Source organism: Empidonax traillii, unplaced genomic scaffold (assembly GCF_003031625.1).
Source record: "Empidonax traillii isolate 1590-97213 ecotype Southwest subspecies unplaced genomic scaffold, ASM303162v1 scaffold1238:size216485, whole genome shotgun sequence".
NCBI lineage: Eukaryota > Metazoa > Chordata > Aves > Passeriformes > Tyrannidae > Empidonax > Empidonax traillii.
Window position 1 is genome coordinate 177,426 of NW_020956431.1, and position 17,427 is coordinate 194,852.

General features: G+C 52.4%; 1 protein-coding gene across 3 annotated transcripts in view; it reads left to right on the plus strand.

The window, feature by feature from the left end:
- Window positions 1-17,427, plus strand: part of WHRN (whirlin) — a 46,732-nt gene that overhangs the window by 19,234 nt on the left and 10,071 nt on the right. For all 3 annotated transcript variants that reach the window (XM_027906022.1, XM_027906023.1, XM_027906024.1), the window contains exons 3-7: window positions 2,626-2,751; window positions 11,952-12,154; window positions 12,470-12,506; window positions 14,052-14,264; window positions 15,195-15,407. In XM_027906022.1, the coding sequence (XP_027761823.1) occupies window positions 2,626-2,751; window positions 11,952-12,154; window positions 12,470-12,506; window positions 14,052-14,264; window positions 15,195-15,407 (792 nt within the window). The remainder of the gene's footprint in view (window positions 1-2,625; window positions 2,752-11,951; window positions 12,155-12,469; window positions 12,507-14,051; window positions 14,265-15,194; window positions 15,408-17,427) is intronic.

Sequence of the window (17,427 nt, forward strand, 5' to 3'; positions counted from 1 at the left end):
CCCTCGGGGGTGGGTGAGGATGATGCTGTGCTTGGGGCCCATCCCTGGAGACAGAATCCCTTGGGAAGCTGTGCAAAACAGTCCCCTCTGATCCCTAAGCCCTTAACATGGAGTGGCTCAGCCTTCCCTTCATCCCGGCAATCAGCTTATCCCTCCTCCTCCTCCTCCTCCTCAGCCTGACCCAGCCGAGCCCCCTGCCTGCCAGCGCTCTCTCTCTGTTTCCCAGCTATTCCCGAATCCCACCGTTTGACCCCGGGCTGGATGCTGGGAGCGCTGATTTCCCTGGATACCCCCGCTGCTGCCAGGCTTTTCCCGGCACTTCCCACCGCGCTGCCCCGGGGCTCGCTCGGGGAGCCACGGCCATTAAGCTGATTAAGAAACGCAATTAAGCCCTCAGCAGCCCGACTAGCTGGGGCTGCCAGCAGCGAGGTGTTTGTCAGCAAGTGCTTGGTTTTCTCCACACGGCTTGGAAGAGCTTTCAGCCCTCTGTAGCTTGGGGTTGTATCCATTACTTTCGGCTCCTGGAAGCCCAAGGTTTTCCCTGGAAGGCCCAGGTTTGCCCTGGAAGGCCAGGTTTGCCCTGGAACAGGTGTAAAACAAACCAGCTCACGTGGCAGCACCTCAGGTGGAGAGGGAGAGGGAGTATCTCTTACTCCATCTGATGATGCCCATGTGGGAGAGCAGCTTCTCAGCTTACCAGCTCGCTGGGGTGGTGTTAAAGGGAGATGGAGATATCTGGATACCCCTCTTGTTGCCAATTCTAGTTGTATGTGCTGTTCAGGGACCTGCAGAGGGGCTGTTGGCATTCCCAGTCTATTTTGACCTGATCTGTGACTCCATGCACTCTGCTACTTCCATCTTTTCACAGTATTAGGGATTTTTGAGAAGTTTGGCCCACAGTGGGGCGAAGAGGTTAGAGAAGGGAAACCCTAAATGTCATTGGACAGACTGGGAGAAAACAGGACTTCAGAAAAGTTGAATATTTTTCTGGCTTTAGAAAACCAGCCAGTGGAGTGTTCTGTGGTGCAGAGCAGTGTTTCCATGTAAAGAGAAAGCTGAACTGCCTGTGGTTTTGCCAGGGAGATGCTCTGTTGGGTGGGTTCAGTGCCCAGCAGCCTCTCCAGCCTGGCATGAAAGTCTCTGTATAATTCCTTTAGAACACTTCAAGCTTAAAATTGTTTCCAGCACTTTCTACACTTTAAATGAGGGGAAGGACTAACCCAGGGGAACGTGAGGTTTGTGCAGCCCCTACAGAAGGATGCTGGTCCAGGGAGTTAATGTCCTACAGTTCTCATCTCCAGCCATTCCTGGAGTGTGGATATATAGGAGGAGCTGGTTTGCATCCATTTCATTAAGTCCCAAATTTGGAGCCTCAGATACATTTGTGTCCTGCTGCTGCTTTCTGTGTCGCTGCTGCTCCACCACCACGGTAGAAAATGGGTTTTCAATACCAGCCACTCTCAGGCTGGGCTGAATTCCCCATGTGATGCTGTGTCCTCTGGAAAGGCTGGTTAATTAGTGACTCAAAGCTGGAAATTGCTTTTCCATCCAGGTAAATGTGCAAGACTTTGGTTTGACTGCAGTGAAGGGTTTTAAATATAAAAGCCCTTCAAAAACAGCCTGTTTCTGGTTGTTTCTATCAGTGTGAAACACATTTTGGCCTTTCTCGTTTGTTTTTATTCCTGCTGTCTGCTTTTCTCCAGAAGTGACTTCAAACTTGGGACCAAAGCAAAAATCAAAAAACCCCTGGAGTTATTCATTTAGAAAGTGTCGTGCAGTGAGTGAACAAAGGCCATTTGAAATTGAGAGTCCTCCAGGGAGCTGAACACAGATTTGCTTGTGCACTCTAAATTCTCACCTGAACATGCCTGTGTTTTCAGGCCCTCTGAGGAGGGAGGCAGATGGAAGCTGGCTGATGGCTCTGGTGTGCTGTGCAGATCAGCATTTGGTGGGGAGAACATCTGTCCAGGTGCCGTGGGGTTGTGGAAAATCAGCCTGTCAGGTTGTGGGAAATGTTAAATGTCTTCTGCAATATGTGCTGGCTGGCTGGAAAACTTGTCCTGGCATTATGAATTAGAGATAATCAGGCACAGGAGTCCCTGAGCCTCTGTGGGGTTTGGGTTGTGGCTTGTTCTGCATATCCTTTCCCAAGGGGCCCCTCACAGTCAAAGAAGTGACAAAGGCTGATTCCCAGTGTGGATGGAGCGGGATCATTGCTCTGTAATCACATGTTTGCACAGGGCATGGGATGCCAGAGAGGGGATTCACAGCCAGTCCTGGCTGGCACCTCTGCTTTGGTGCCCGTGGGGCTTTGGGGCTGCTCCCAGCTCAGTCTCTGCCCTGGTTATGCCCCTGTTAAAGGAGAGAGTGGAAAACTGCCACGGATCAGCTCTTCCCTTGGTTCATGGCTGAAACCCACCCAGGCCACATGTGCTGAACCCTCCCAGTGCTCCAGAGCTGTTTTTTCTTCTGGTGTTCCCCAGTGCCTCCTCAATCCCTCAGGAGCTGCCCTGTCTGACCCAGGGACATGATGGGGGTGCATCTCCCTGTTCCACCTGTGTGTCCCACCTCTCTGTTTGGCTGCACTCAGACACCACATAAATGGTTGTTCCTGTTCCTCTGCAGGTGAACCTGGTCCTGAACGAAGGGAAATCCCTGGGCCTCATGATCCGAGGAGGGGCAGAGTATTCCCTGGGCATCTACATCACCGGTGTGGATAAGGGATCCGAGGCAGAGAGCACTGGCCTGAAGGTGAGAGCGACCCCAGAGTGGGCTGGGAGGGAGGTGGAGCTGCACATTTGGTGGCTGCAGGGCCAGGTCAGCACGTCCCTGCTGCCCTTCCTACCTCTTTCCCCCAGCCAAGCTTAGCTCTTAGTGGGCAGCTCGGTGTTGCATTTCTGAGGTGGCTTTTCAGGGCAGGTTCTTGGGATGTTTTGGGCCTGAGCCTGGAGAGAGCAAGGTGGTGGTGCAGGGAGAAACTCAGCCTCACCACTCCTGGGGCAGGTTGGATTTGCCTCCTGCCTTCAATCTGATTTCTCCCCTTTGAGACAGCCCAGGAATGGTTTTGGTGGGGACATCTAAGAGTGCAGCAGAAACCTGGCAGGTGAATCACAGAATAGCTGGGGTTGGAAGGGACCTCTGGAGATCATCCAGTCCAACCCCCCAGCCCAGGCAGGGTCACCCCCAGCAGGCGACACAGGAACATGTCCAGGTGGGTGTGGGATGTCTCCAGAGAGGGAGACTCCAGGTCCACCCTGGGCAGCTGTCTCAGGCTCTGCCACCTCCATGGAAAGAGATTCTTCCTCATGTTGAGGTAGAACTCCTTGTGTTTTAGGTTATGGCCATTGCTCCTTGTCCTGTCACTGAGCACCACTGAAGAGAGTGACACCCCTTGGAGATATTGATATGAATTGATGAGATTCCTTCTCAGCCTTCTCTTCTTCAGACTAACCAGGCCCAGCTGCCACAGTCTCTGCTCCCAGGAAAGTCACTCTCACCTCCCTGAGCTGGCAGGGCAGAGTTTTCTGTTAAAGATCCTGATCCTGTCCTCTCTTCTTGCACTCTGCATCCAAAGCCATCGTGTTTGGAGCCAGTGCTGGGCACAAGGTGCTCTCCACCTGCCTAGGGGCACGTGTTTGGAGGCCAATTCACTGTGGTGGGAGCAGGTGTGTGCAGGTTTCCTCCTGCAGCATCCACAGGGATCGTGTCTCAACAAGCAGAACCAGCAGGATCACCCTCGGGATAGAGCTGATCCATCAGCAGCCTAACTTGGCGTGACCTCCAGCTGCATCAGGTTCTTTCCACCGTCAAACAGGTTCCTGAGGGATGCTCTGGGGGTGGGTTGGGCCCTGGTCCAGGGTTGGCTGCAGGTTTACTGCAGATCTTTGTTAAAGGGAGATCCTGGCCCTCGTTCATCCCCCCACGAACACTCACACAGAACCTCTGAGCCCCTCCAGCCTTCCCGCTGTGCCAGAACAGGATGGGGCATCCTGAGGTCACAGCTGTTCCTGGAAGGGACGTTTGGGGTTAACACGGTGTATTTTCTAGGGCATTCACCAGATAAGTAAGTTGAAAGGGAGCCATTGGGTGTATCTCTGTGCCACTCGTGAGTGGAGCAGAGAAAAAACCCTCTACACTTAAGCTCCTCAGGCTGTGAAATTTTACTTCACTCAGGCTTTCTTTCCCAGTGTGTTTTTTCTCTCTAAATGACCCAGTTCCCTGCAATCACATCATGCCCTTTTGGCTTCCTTCAATGCAATCCCAGGGGCCCTGACAGTCAGTTCTTTCCCTGCTCCTTGTGTCAATCAAAACCTGATGGATGTTAAACTCTGTAATGTTCTCTCAGTCCCCTGAAATGGTGCTGGACTGCTGAGGATCGAGGGGTAATCCACTCTGATCCCCTCCCTGCATTGTGAAGGGATACATTTTTGGACTCAATGATCTTAAAGGTCTTTTCCAACCTAAATGATTCCACAATTCTGTGATGCCTCCGTCGATCAGCCCTGGGCAGTTTAGGGCTAAGCCTTCAGTGGCCCCATAAAGTCACTTAAATTTGTCAAAGCACCAATTGGGGACAGTCTGGGGGAGTTCCCTCTGTAGCCAAGGAGGTATTTTGGGGGTAGTGCAGCCACTGCTGAACTTAACTGTGCTCTGCAGGCTCCTGTTTCTCTTTTTGACCCAGAATAATAATGCTGCACTTGGAGGTTTGGATCAATCCAAGTTTTAATCTCTCTCTCGGGTCCTTAGCAGGGAAATGGGGGGTTTGGCCCCTGTGACCTGAGGGGTCACTAGGAGGGGGAGCTGTGGGAGCATCCTGGGCAGATAATGGAGTGTTTCTTAGGCAGCAAGAAGTGAGAGCTGATGCTGGTGGGAACTCCCTGCAGAGCTTGGTCTCTCCCAGAGTGTAGGACACTCCTCTGGGCTGGCACCTCCCAGCAGCTGTGCCCACACACCCGACTGGGGTACCCAGCTGGATCCCAGGGGTATCAGGGCAAGGTCATGGCCAGAGGCAGCAGGGACAGTGCCCTGGGACACCAAGATTTCAAGGCAGATGATAAGAGCCACAGGACAACTTGTTTCTGCTTGATAGATCTGGAAAGAGAGGGGCTGGCTGGAGCTCCCTTGGGCATCACGTGGGTGACCTTGGTGACACCAGTGTGTGTCCCCAGCGCCTGCTGACCTTTTCCAGAGTCAAACTCCATGTCCTGAAAGAAGCCTGAAAGGCAGGAAAAGAGAAATTGCATTGTTTTCCTCGGGTTCTTTCAGTTTGACTCGTGTTTAACACCTCCAAATCCCTCTTTTTGCTGCGTGGGGAAAATCGCTGCTTTGCTTCCCTTTCCGTCCACCCACAGTGAGCTCAGCAGGGCTGATGTCACTGTGCACACTCACAGGGACACTCACAGCAGCACAGCTCCTGGCTTTATCCCTTCTCCAACCCCAGAAGGCAGGGAACAAGCCACACTCACACTGCATGGAGGCACCTGGAGCTTTCCCTGCTGTCCCCTGTCCCTGCCACCCCCACTCCCACCACCCCGCTTTGTTTGCACCCCAAAGCCTCTGCTTATTGATTCTGCAGATGTCCCTCCTCGCTGCTCTGTCCTCTGGCAGATGATTTGTGCATCCAGCAGGCTGGTGCTGCTCGGAATGTCGGGCTTTATGTGATTTCAGGTCAGCACAGGCGCTTCCCGCCCTGATTTGTGTTTGCCATGGGCTGTAAATTTAGTGCTGCTCGGAGGTTTGGAGATAAAGAAAGGCCTTTTATGTCCTGCTGTTAGACGTGGTTGGATGTAGATTGTGTCCCCACGCTCCCTGTGCTGCTCCAGGTGGTGGTGGAAGGGATGTGGCACCACAAGGAAGGAAGAACTGGGGGATAAATGTGATTTCCAGGTAGTTTGTTGCTCTGTGAAACAGAAAAATGGTGGGTTTGTTCAATGTGGGCTCGACCCAACTTTGCTGGGTCAATGGGAAGGTTCCTGCTGACTCCTCTGTGGGGTTTGGTGCTGTCACTGAATTTGTTACCAGAATTGTTTGAGTTGATTCTGATGTGATGATGAGATTGGACATAAGGAAGAAATTGTTCCCTGTGAGGGTGGGCAGGCCCTGGCACAGCTTGCCCAGAGCTGTGGCTGCCCCTGGATCCCTGGAAGTGTCCAAGGCCAGGTTGGAGCAACCTGGGCTAGTGGGAGGTGTCCCTGGGGTGGGTAGATGGTCTTTAAGGTCCCTTCCAACTCAAACAGTCTGTGATTCTGTGATCTGTGATTCTGCCAGACATTTCATTTTTACCTTCTTGCATCTACGGCACCAACTCAGAGAATTTTGAAATGTTCTAATAATACACAAACCAAACAATTAATGTTTTACATTTCCCTTAAATTTTGATCAAAGAGCAAACAACGTGGTACTGAAAACCAGGCGAAAACAAGGAAGTTTTTCCAAGTCCCAGGAGCTAAACTGGCTTTTTTCTGCCTTGGCCCTGAGGTGTGGGTCCCAGAGGGGCTGATGCTGGTTCAGGTGCTGCTGCTCTGCTCCCTCTGGCTCAGTGGCCATGAAAGGCAGAGCAGCAAACAGGCTGGATCGCTGCAGTCAGTCAATAATTAAATATTCATACTCCTGGCCTTGGCCTTCTTTATGTTTATTCATTCATGAAACTCCTGACAACGTGTTCTTGGGGCACGTTTTAAAATATGCTGCCTGGGAGTCAGTTCTCAGACTGAAAAAATGAGTGTTAGCAAAGGCTGCAGAGCAGGGACATGAGTCAGTCGTGTTTTGCTTTCAGCTTCTGTCCTTCCTGCCTCCTTCGTGACATTCCCAGCGATGCCATGGCCTTGTTCTGGTGGCATCCATGGCTCTTCTTATCCTGATTTCTTCCCTGCTCATTTTTATTTTGGTGGTGTATTTTGTCAGGGTTGGTTTTGGTGTGGTTTTTTTTTAGTCTTTTGTTTGTTTGTTTGTTTTTGTTGTTGGTGGTGGTTTTTTGGGTTTTTTGTTTGTTTTTTTGATTTGTGGGGGTTTTTTTGGTTTGGGTTGGGTTTTTTTGTGTTTGGTTTTTTGTTTGTTTGGTTGGCTGGTTTCGTTTTGTGTTTTTAAGCCATTTTTGTTTTCTCTCTGTGACCTTTCCATCAGAAAGAGCAGATTTTGGGAGCTTGCTTTGAACACACAGCTCAATATTGAGTTCCCAGCCCAAGGGCTGAGGTTAAAAGAGGCTACAGTGATCCATATCTATCCATACATGAGAGGAGAGGAAAAGAGAGACTGTAAATAGGAAGAGGTGAATGATTTCACATCATCAGTGGCTGTCATAGAGCAGAGAGTCATTTAGGTTGGAGAAGATCTCCAAGATCATCAGGTCCCTGAGCTCTGCCAGGGCCACCGTGTCCCCAAGTGCATATCCACATGACTCTCAAATCCTTCCAGTGATGGTGATTCCATCACTGCCCTGGGCAGCTGTGCCAGGGCTGGACAGCCCTTTCCATGAAGAAATTTTCCCTAATATGCAACCTAAACCTCCCCTGGTGCAACTTGAGGCTGTTCCCTCTCCTCCTATCCCTTGTTCCCTGGAGCAGAGCCCGACCTCCCCCGGCTCCCCCCTCCTGTCAGGGAGTTGCAGAGCCAGAAGGTCCCCCCTGAGCCTCCTTTTCTCCAGGCTGAGCCCCCCCAGCTCCCTCAGCTGCTCCTGCTGCTCCAGCCCCTTCCCAGCTCCGTTCCCTTCCCTGGACACAACTTGGTGTCACCTGAAAACTGCTGGTGCTCTCGATCCCCTCGTCCCAAAGCTGCCCTTTGAAAGCTGGGTTGTGTTTTGAGGTCTGCACATGGACAAAGATACTGAAAAAAGAAGAGAAGATAAAATAAAAGCCTTGTGGCTCCCTCTGAGTCTGGGGAACGAACTGCAGAGTGAGGGATCAATCAGGAGGTGTGTGGTTGTGGTACCCAAGATGGAATGTTTCTCCTGGAGTGGTCCTTCCAGTGGTGCCACCTCAATGGGAACAGACGTTGTCTAAATGGCTCCTGTCCTGGATGGCCACCAGAACCCTCCCCACAGTAATGCCACAACCTCTGCCAGCCCCCAAAGACCCTTTCCTCTCCTTGTGCTTTCATTCCCACCTGTGTCTGCTTTGTTCCTCCTATTTGTGTTGCAAAGTGGTCGGGAAAAGAACACGTTTTCAGGCAGCACTTGGCACCAGTCATTCCCTCCCCTGCTCCCAAATCTCTCTGATCCTTCCACCAGGCTGTGTTGGCCTCGTTGGCCATGGATCACCTGCCCTGCCCCGTTTCCCTCCTGGAGAAGCCGAGCACCTCCTTATTTTTCTTGTTTAATTTGGTCGATTCCCGATCAATTCCTGCGTTTCCCTGCCCGTCTTTTTAATTTCTTAAGGTCTGCTTTGGGTAATTATTTGTGCTGGGGGGAGGCTCCTTCTACTTTAGTGGTATCTCAAGTGTAATTTAGCCCCTCTCCAGGCACATTAGTGACATTAAACAGGACTGGTGCTAATGCCAAACCATTTGGCACCCTGTTAGCCCTGGTAGTCCCAGCTCAATTTGGTGTCATTTAATGTTAACTCATGTTTAAAATCTCCCTCCCGTTTTTCTGTCTGTGTGACTGAACTTCTCCCAGAGCCTATTTTGATTATTTTTAAGAGGTCTGGGCTGCTCAGAAGCCTTGTCTGAAGCCCATTAAGTTTCTCTTGGCTGCACCTCCCTTTCCCACGTCATTCCCTCTGTCCCTGCAAGGAGAAGGAGCCAAGCCTGTCATCGAGGTGTTGTTATTTCCGAGCTCTGCTCCTTGTCATGCTCTGTCACCTTTTGCATGTCATGTTCAGCCCCTGCATTTCAGGGTACATTTATCCCCGGGAAATGAGAATAATTCCACTTTCAGAAGTGCTCAAGTGCTCAGCACGTCCTGTGTGTCCACCCACCATTAGCTGAGCACAACTGGAAACTTGTTCCTGAAATATCCAGGGCAATAATTTTCCCGTATTTTATTTTTTGTGTTTGTGTGTGTCTTATTATTACTTCTTTTATTCCGTGCCACTTTGGAGCTGTGCATACAGCAAATCACTTTTCAGGGTCAGCTTTTGTTTTACTGGCTGGTTCTTTTTGCATCTCTGCAGTTTTTTGTCACCTTCCCGGTTGTCCTTGACTTTGGGGAGAAAAATATAATTATTATCTATGGTAATTAGCAACAAATCCTTTCCAGCTCTAATAGGAGTCTATGACCAAGATAGGCTGATTTGCAGGCATTTGGGCTGTCCAGTGATTCCTTTTTATCTGCCCTTTACCAGCAATTATTTTTGCAAGGTCTGTTGTTTTTTGGGGGGTTTTTTTGTCCCTACACGAGGTGCTCAAACTTATCCAAGTATTTTGTGGGTGGTTTTTCCCACCTGGTGTTAATATTCTGGAAGCACCTGGGAAAAGTGGTCATGTGCTGGGCACAGGAGACCAGAGGGATGTGAAGGACATGGAATAAATGTTGAGAAAGTGATAAGGGACAGACACAGAGGGATGAAGTGGCTGGTCCAGGGCCCTTCCCTGGTACAACAAGGACTTGCCAGGCTCCTGTTGGGTTCTCTCTTGAAAGGAGAAATTAAGGAAAGGTTATTAAATCTGTGTAACTGTCTTGAAACAAAAGAATCATGAAAGTTTAATGCCTGATATGGAAAACTATTAAAGATTCATAATTGCAATAGAACTGTCTAGTCAAATTTGGGGGTTTATTGTTTTGGTGCTGCAGTGAGCTCGGTGCTCCTTCTTTTAGCAGGAAAATCCACTCCAGTGGGTTGGCTGATAAATCAGAAAGCCCTGAGAGATGATATTCATTCCACCTGAACGTGTGTTCCTCTTGGCAGTTCAGGTACTTGCATAATTTCCTTTCCCTGTTTTGTTGTTCATCAGCAATTTTCTGATGAGGGTGTTTAAAGCTGGCAGAGCTTGAAGGGAGTCTGAACTGTCTGTCGAGTCTGTTTGTTTGGGAACGTGGGTTTGTGTTATTTACCCTCCCCGGGGCTCCCTCCCTGCCCGTTTCCTGGTGGCTGTGGATCAGCTCAGGTGGATCAGCTCTGGCCTGGGCTCTCTGTGTGCAGCTGCCTCACAGAGCTGGCTCTGGGCTGTCTTTCCCTCAAGCCAGGGAGTCTTTGAGTCTATGAAGAATGAGGCAAATCAGCTCATGGTCCTTGGATGGAGCTGAACGTGGAGCTGAGCTCTGCTGCATCTGGACTTGGTGATCTTAAAGGCCTTTTCCAACCTAAATGATTCCATGGTTCTGTGGTGCTCTTGCTCCAGCTCCTTTTTTTCCTACCAGAGCCTCCTTCTGGCCTCCTCTGAATGCTCCTTCTGAGCATCCTCTGTCCTTTCAGCAGAGGGAAGGGTAAACAGGAGCCCTTCCCCGGCTTCTCATTATTGCCAGCATTATTTTGTACAGCTCCATCGAGCTCCCCACACATTATCTCCTCTCTAAATTTAACAGGCCTAATCTGTTCGATCTGTCCTTTCACAGGCACCTTCATCTGCCACTAATCATTTTTGTTTCGCTTCCTTACAACTTTTCTCTCCCTTGCTGGGCAGTCAGAGATGTGGCCAGGGAATCAACTTGCAGCATTCACTTGGATATATGGACATTACACTCATTTTAGAGCTGTTCTTGATTTGTTTCTTACCCCAGTTTCCCATCAAGTCTTTTTGTTGCAGATGGACTTGATCCTTCTCAGAGCTGCACCCTGAGCAAAGCAGTCCATGAGCTGGTGGTTGTGTGTCCTCTCTGTCATTCACAGGACCATGGAATGGGTTGGGAATATTAAAGCCCATCTCATTCCAGCCCCCTGCCACGGGCAGGGACACCTTCCACCAGCCCAGGTTGCTCCAAGCCCCGTCCAACCTGGCCTTGGACACTTCCAGAGATGGGGCAGCCACAGCTTTTCTGGGAAACCTGTGCCAGGGCCTCCCCACCCTCACGGGGAAGGATTACTACCCAATATCCAATCTAAACCTTTCCTTCAGTTTGAAGCCATTCATCCTCGTCCTGTCCCTCCATCCCTTGTCCCCAGTCCCAGGGAGAGGAATAGATGGATATCTTTGTCAGGTCTATACCCACTTTCACCCCAGCAAACTTCTGGGCAGGACTGGAGTAAGCTCGGGTGACGGCAGAGTCACAGCCCACCAGAGGGACTTGGCAGTGGTTAATCCAGTGCTTCCCACTGGAGGAAGGGTCTGGAGAACGAATCCCAGCTTGCACTGTGTGCTAAAGAAAGTCAGACTGGGTTTTGGCAGAGCTGAGCAGAAGCCTGTGGTTAAGGAAGGATAGGAAAGGACAGTTTCAAAGAGGTTTTTTGTCAGAAACAGGGTGAGTTGGAGTACGGGAGTGAGGAGGAGCAGCACTGGATGCCCTGGAAGCACAGAGAAATACCCCATGGGTCCTGTGCCTTGAACATGGCCAGGCTGTCAGGGAAATTCCTGGTTACTGCAAAGGCCCTGCCCACAACATAAAAGCTCTTAGGAGCTGCTGGGGAGGAAATGGGAGCAGAGGAGGGATGGAATCCAGCTGTCTCAGATCCTGCAGTTTACAGGGGGTTAGAGGCTGTGGTGAGACACTCCAGTTGAACCTCCCTGCTGCACACAGAGATCTGAGGTTTGGGGCTTCCCCAGATGGTTCCCAGTCCCACACAGATCAGCAGGAGGGGTTGGGGCTGGAGGCCTTGATGTTCTTTGGGGGGCCTGCAGTTGGTCTGCAGGTCTGGTTGATGGAGGAGACCGGGCAGATTGGTCTGACATGGGATCCTAGACAGGCTCCTCCAGGCTTTACAGACTGGTCCTTCAGCTTGAGTGCTCGGTCTCCAGCCAACAGCATTTTTCCTGGTCCCTCCAACTGCTGTATCCCGACTTCGGTGGTGGGAGAGGAAGGCATATTCCTAACGGGAAAGCTCCCAGAACTTTCTGGGCTCACCCCATCCCGACTCTCGCAGGTGGGAGACCAGATCCTGGAGGTGAACGGCAGGAGCTTCCTGAGCATCCCCCACGACGAGGCCGTGAAGCTGCTCAAGTCCTCGCGGCACCTCATCATGACGGTGAAGGACATCGGGCGCCTGCCCCACGCCCGCACCACCGTGGATGAGACCCGGTGGATCAGCAGCTCCCAGCTTGGGGAGACCCTCGTCAGCTCAGCGGGGTACGTGCCTGGGACAGCCCTGGGGAGTGAGCTCAGAGCCCCTGGGGGGGCACACGGTCACCCCACCCCTCACCATGGGATGTGGTGTAACCTGTCCAGGGGAGAACCCTGTGCCGGGTGTGTGGTCACTGTGTCAGGTGAAGCATCTCTGACCTGGTCTGGACAGTGTGCTGGTGCGCCTTGCCCTTCTCTCAGGCCAGAAGCTCTTGGCTTCCAGGCTCAGGGAGGAGAGAAGGTGCCAGGTCCTGTGCCAGGTCCTGTGCCAGGCCCCAGTGATGAGGGATCGGCACTAACTGATCTTCTCCCTCCTCGCAGGCCAGTGGGCAACCACGCTGTGGAGATGGCAGCCAGGGTAAGACAAACCTTTTGCCTGATGCCTTGTGAAAGAAAAAAAAAAAAAGAAAAATCACTGTTATTATCTTTTGTTTTCCACGGGAGGGAGGGCTTTGAGCTCCTGATTATGGAAGGGATGGTGGTTTGGTGAGGGTTTTAATGGGCCTTTCTCCCTCCCGCCTCATGTTGGCAGCTGACAAGTGACACAGTGGGTGGCCCCTCTCCTGTGCCACTGGCGAGTCACATCTGGTGCCTCCCAGCCTGGCAGTGAGCACCTTAATGGGTAAAGGGCAATGATTAGGCAAGGACACCCTGCAGATGGGACTAGGGTGCTTTCCATGTGGTGGCTGTCTCTGGGCCCTGCCAGCTCCTGGGATCTTTCCCAGCTGGAAGCAGAGCAGAGCCAGGCCTCTCCAGCACACCAGGCAGTGGCAGGGACTCACCCACGCTGTGCCCTGCAGCTCTGTGCCAGTGTCTTCTCCCCACACCTCTCTGCAAAGCACATTTCTTTTAAATGGAAATAAGGCGGGGAGGTTTCACAGGTGGCTCTCACTGATAACAGCCTTGTACTCTTTGCTGGCAAAACATGTTCCCCAGCCCCAACTCCTCTCTGGCTCTGGGATAGTCAGGGTCTTGTCTGGCTCCATATCCCTGTGCTGACTGTGCCAGCACTGCCTGGGAGGGACCAGCAAGGACCTCCTCTTAGAAATCCCTCTCAAAGGAAAAAAAGCTTTTTCATCTGCAGCCAGACTTGTCTCTCCCTGGGGCCCCTTTGGTTGCCAGTGGCTCTTTCTTCACCAGGGTCTGCTTCAAGCTGGCACTGGGGGCAAATGTGCCCTTTCCAGAGGATGGGAAGCTGGCCTGTCTCTCGTGGCCCCCCTTCCCCCAGCTCTGCCAGGGAGGAATACAGCCTGTGATTAAATCACTGGTGGAGGGACAGTGTCCCTGCTTGCTGAACAGGGCTGGGAGGCTGTTCTGGTCTTGAACTGGTGCTGCATAAACTCACAGAATCCATAGTTCTGTAAGGTATCCTGAGCTGGGACTCACAAGGACCATCCAGTCCAACTCCTGGCCCTGCACAGACACCCCAGCAATCCCACCCTGTCCCTCAGAGCGTTGTCCAAACCCTCCTGGAGCTCTGGCAGCCTTGGGGCTGTGCCCACTGCCCTGGGGAGCCTGTTCAGTGCCAACCACCCTCTGGGGGAAGAACCTTTTCCCAAAATCCAGCCTAACCCTGTCCTGACACAGCTCCAGCCATTCCCTGGGGGCTGTCCCTGCTCACACAGAGCAGAGCTCAGGGCCTCTGATCATGGCTCTGGAGTTACCCAGATAAGTGGTGACACCGAACAGCCCTGCTGTTGAATCCTGGGGGGGGTCACCTGCCTGGAGTTATCTCAACATCCCCCTTCCACTGCTGTTTCCAGCTCCCTCAGGGGCAGCTGGATGAGGGCAGTGCTCTGGGACACAGGCAGGGGGGCAGTTCTCAGTCCAGCTGTCTCAGGAGAGGGAGAGAAGCCAATCCCCTCATCACCCCAGCCCAAATCCTGTCTCCTGTCCCCCCTAGCCCATGTTTTACCGAGGGCTGGCGGGCTCCCAGGTGACCCTGAGCAGCATGGTGAACCAGACCCGGGTGATGCTGGAGGAGCAGGCACGGCACCTGCTCAACGAGCAGGAGAGGGCCACCATGGGCTACTACCTGGACGAGTATAAGGAGGGCAACATCTCCGTGGATGCCCTGGTCATGGCCCTCTTCGAGCTGCTCAACACACACGCCAAGGTGAGGCTGGGAAGCGGGAGAACACACAGGAAACCCCGGAATGCCAGGATGGGAGGAAAATTTATTTCTAAAGTTGAGAGCACTGGACTTAAAAGAACATTAATCCTGATGGTGTTTAAAACACGGGGCCTGAGAACGACACAAGCCCTGCTCTCCTCAGGGCTTTTGTAATTTCTGCCCCCCTTCCTGTGAGGAGGTCCTGTGAGGACCTTAGACAAATCTGCAGGATTTATCTTTTTCTCATACCAGGGAGTGTTTCTCCGTGATGGAGAGGAGAAAACATCTAAAACAGTCTCTGGGGAAGGATGCCTATTTTGGGCAGGAGAGCTTCCCTAAGTGAAACAAGCTCTGATCTCCTCGCCATAATTCTTTGGGAAGGTCTTCTGCCCTTACAGAGGCCCATGGCAGGGTCAGGGCAGCTTCTGGCACCTGGTGGGCTGAGCAGAGCTGTTGTCACACTGTGGGCATTGTCACACTGTGGAAGTTGTCACAGTGTGGCCTGATGCCTCCAAGATGATCTGCTCAGGGCAAGGCTGAGGGTATAGAAGCCAAATCCAGGTGTAGCACATTATCACAGAATCATCCCAGTTATCATGGAATGTTTTGGGTTGGGAGGGACCTTAAAAGACCATCTCATTCCACCCCCTGCCATGGGCAGGGACACCTTCCACTATCCCATGCTGCTCCAAGTCCCATCCAACCTGGCCTTGGACACTTCCAGAGATGGGGCAGCACAACCTGTTCCACTGCCTCAGCAATCTGGGGGATACAGGCTGGTGTTCAGTGGCAGAGGAGCTTCTGGTGACGTTTAGGACCAAACCTGCTGCTGTGTCACCTGCCAGTACATCCCATGGCCAGTGCTGAGCAGGGTGGGAGGGCTGGTTTGTGGTCCTGCTCCAACCTGTCTCTGGCTGTGTCTGCCCGGCCCAGTTCTCCCTGCTGTCCGAGGTGCGGGGGGTGATCTCCCCTCAGGACCTCGACCGCTTCGACAACCTGGTGCTGAAGAGGGAGATCGAGTCCATGAAGGCCCGACAGCCCTCGGGGCCCGGCGCCGCCACCGACTCCTACTCCATGATGTCCTACAGCGACACCGTGTCCTCCTCCAGCAGCCACTTCACTGCCACCACCGTCAGCTCTGCCCGGGTGAGTCCCCCCAGGGTGATCCTTTCCCTCTCAGCTCCTGAACCTGAGCCTCACCCCAAGCTCCGTTCCCTGGGAACCCTGTTCAATCCACCCCCTGGATTCCCCCAAAGCTTTTTATTTTTCCTTGTGGTTTGGGGGGGATTTTTAGGTGGAATAAAGTGATGCCACAGCACGTGCTGGGTGTCTCTGTGCTCCTGTCCCACTCCCCCCGTGAGGGTTGTGGTGCTGCATGTCACTTTGTCCCCAGTGAGGACAAAGCCTGTCTCCCTTCCAGGACCTCTGGCAGAGCCCTGCATTTGAAGGACAAACATGAGTTTAAGTGTATGGACAAAAGGCTCATTTCAATGAAAAAAAAAAAAATTAAATGGGAAAAAAAGCCCTTCAAGACTCCTCCAAGCAGTTAAGACAAGTCTCTTAGCCAAACTCGTAACTCAGCTTTGGAATTCGGTCTTTTACTGCCTTTTAGTTATTTATATTTTAAAAAAGCACGGCACTAAATGTATTTTCAATAAAAACTATCCCAGCGTGCACACAAATACGGAGGATAAAATAATAAGTGTAGCAGCGGAAGGCAGGTCTCATGATGCATAAAAACCACAAATAAGTTGAATTTCATAGCCCTCACCTCAGTAATTCCAAACTTTCATCCCCAGACAAAGCAGGAAGGCCGTTACGGGTTTTAAGCCCAACGAACTAAAAAGAGATGGTTTGTCTTTAAACTGTTTATTTTGCAGACAGAGAGCTGCATCCACACAGAAATCCCAGCAATGTGCTGCTGCCACACTGTGCCTGCTGCTGTTCACCAGCTTTTAAATCAGCCCCTTAAAGATCCTGGCTGCCTGTTCCCACTGCCAGTGGCTGCATCCCATGCCAGCCCCTGCCTGCTCTCCAGCGCTCACTCCCACGTCTCTGCCAGCCTGTCATGGCACGCACCGTCTAATTAAGTTGGTGTAATCACCTCAGAGTGTGCAGGCACACAGCCCCCAAATTAATTTCCTTAGCCATAAAGTGCCTTTCATCATAAATGCATTAGTAACCTTGGAAATTAAGCCCTTCCTGGAAAGAGCAGGGGACAAGGGGATGTGGTGCTGGTTCCTCTGCAAGGGAAGCACCCGCAGCTGGAGCGCTGGGATGGGGATATGGAGGGTCCAAGCAGCACAGCTGGAGGGGGAGAGAGAGGAGGGGGCTTTCCTGGGGCTCTGCCTGCCTACATGGGGTGGTGCAGCATCCCAGGAGAGGGTCAGAGCATCAGAACTCTGCTTTTGTCCCGTTAACTCTGCAAATGCCCATTGGGAAGCCACCTGCTGTGCTGAGGGTGGATCCCACTGAGATCCTTTCTGGATCAGGAGAAACAAAGCCAGTTTTGCTCTGCTTTCTGAGGACCTGCTGGGAAAACTCTTCTGAAGTCTCTGAGGGCTGGCACAGGTTGTGCCAGGGCCGTGTGCTGGGTGTGACACCCTGCTCTCATGCTGTCCCCGTGCCTGGGGCTGTGCCACGGGCCTCAGCTGTGCCATGCTCTGCCTCCTGCTCCTCAGCATGTGCCCAGCGTGGCTGCTTGGGCTGGTGTGTGAGCAATGGCCCAGCCCCACCCTGGCACATGAGCCCAGAGCTCAGGGAGGGAGACCAGGGTGCTGTTCTGGCACAGAGGTGGGAGTGGGCTCTGTCTTAAAAGTGCTCTTTTAAGAGCTTCCTTCACCCCTTGGTGACATCACGGGTCTTCCCTGGCCTTGTGGTACCCCTCTTTCCATGGGTGTGAGAACACACCTGCCTCCGAGCTCTGCCTGGGTGTTGGGAATGCTGGCACTGGAGATGGTTGTCCCCACTGTTTGCTGAAAGAGCTGCCAAGCATAAAGCACCGGCTCGTGGTGGATTGGGGCTTGTCTCAGCTAACAGGGGAGAGAGAAGAGGTGCAGAGCTCCTAAACTGTCCCCTCTGCCCTGTTCTGCCTTCAACCCCGATGCCATTCCCCTCCCCAGCACCTCTCGCAGGAGCGACTCACCTCAGCCGTCACATCCAGCCC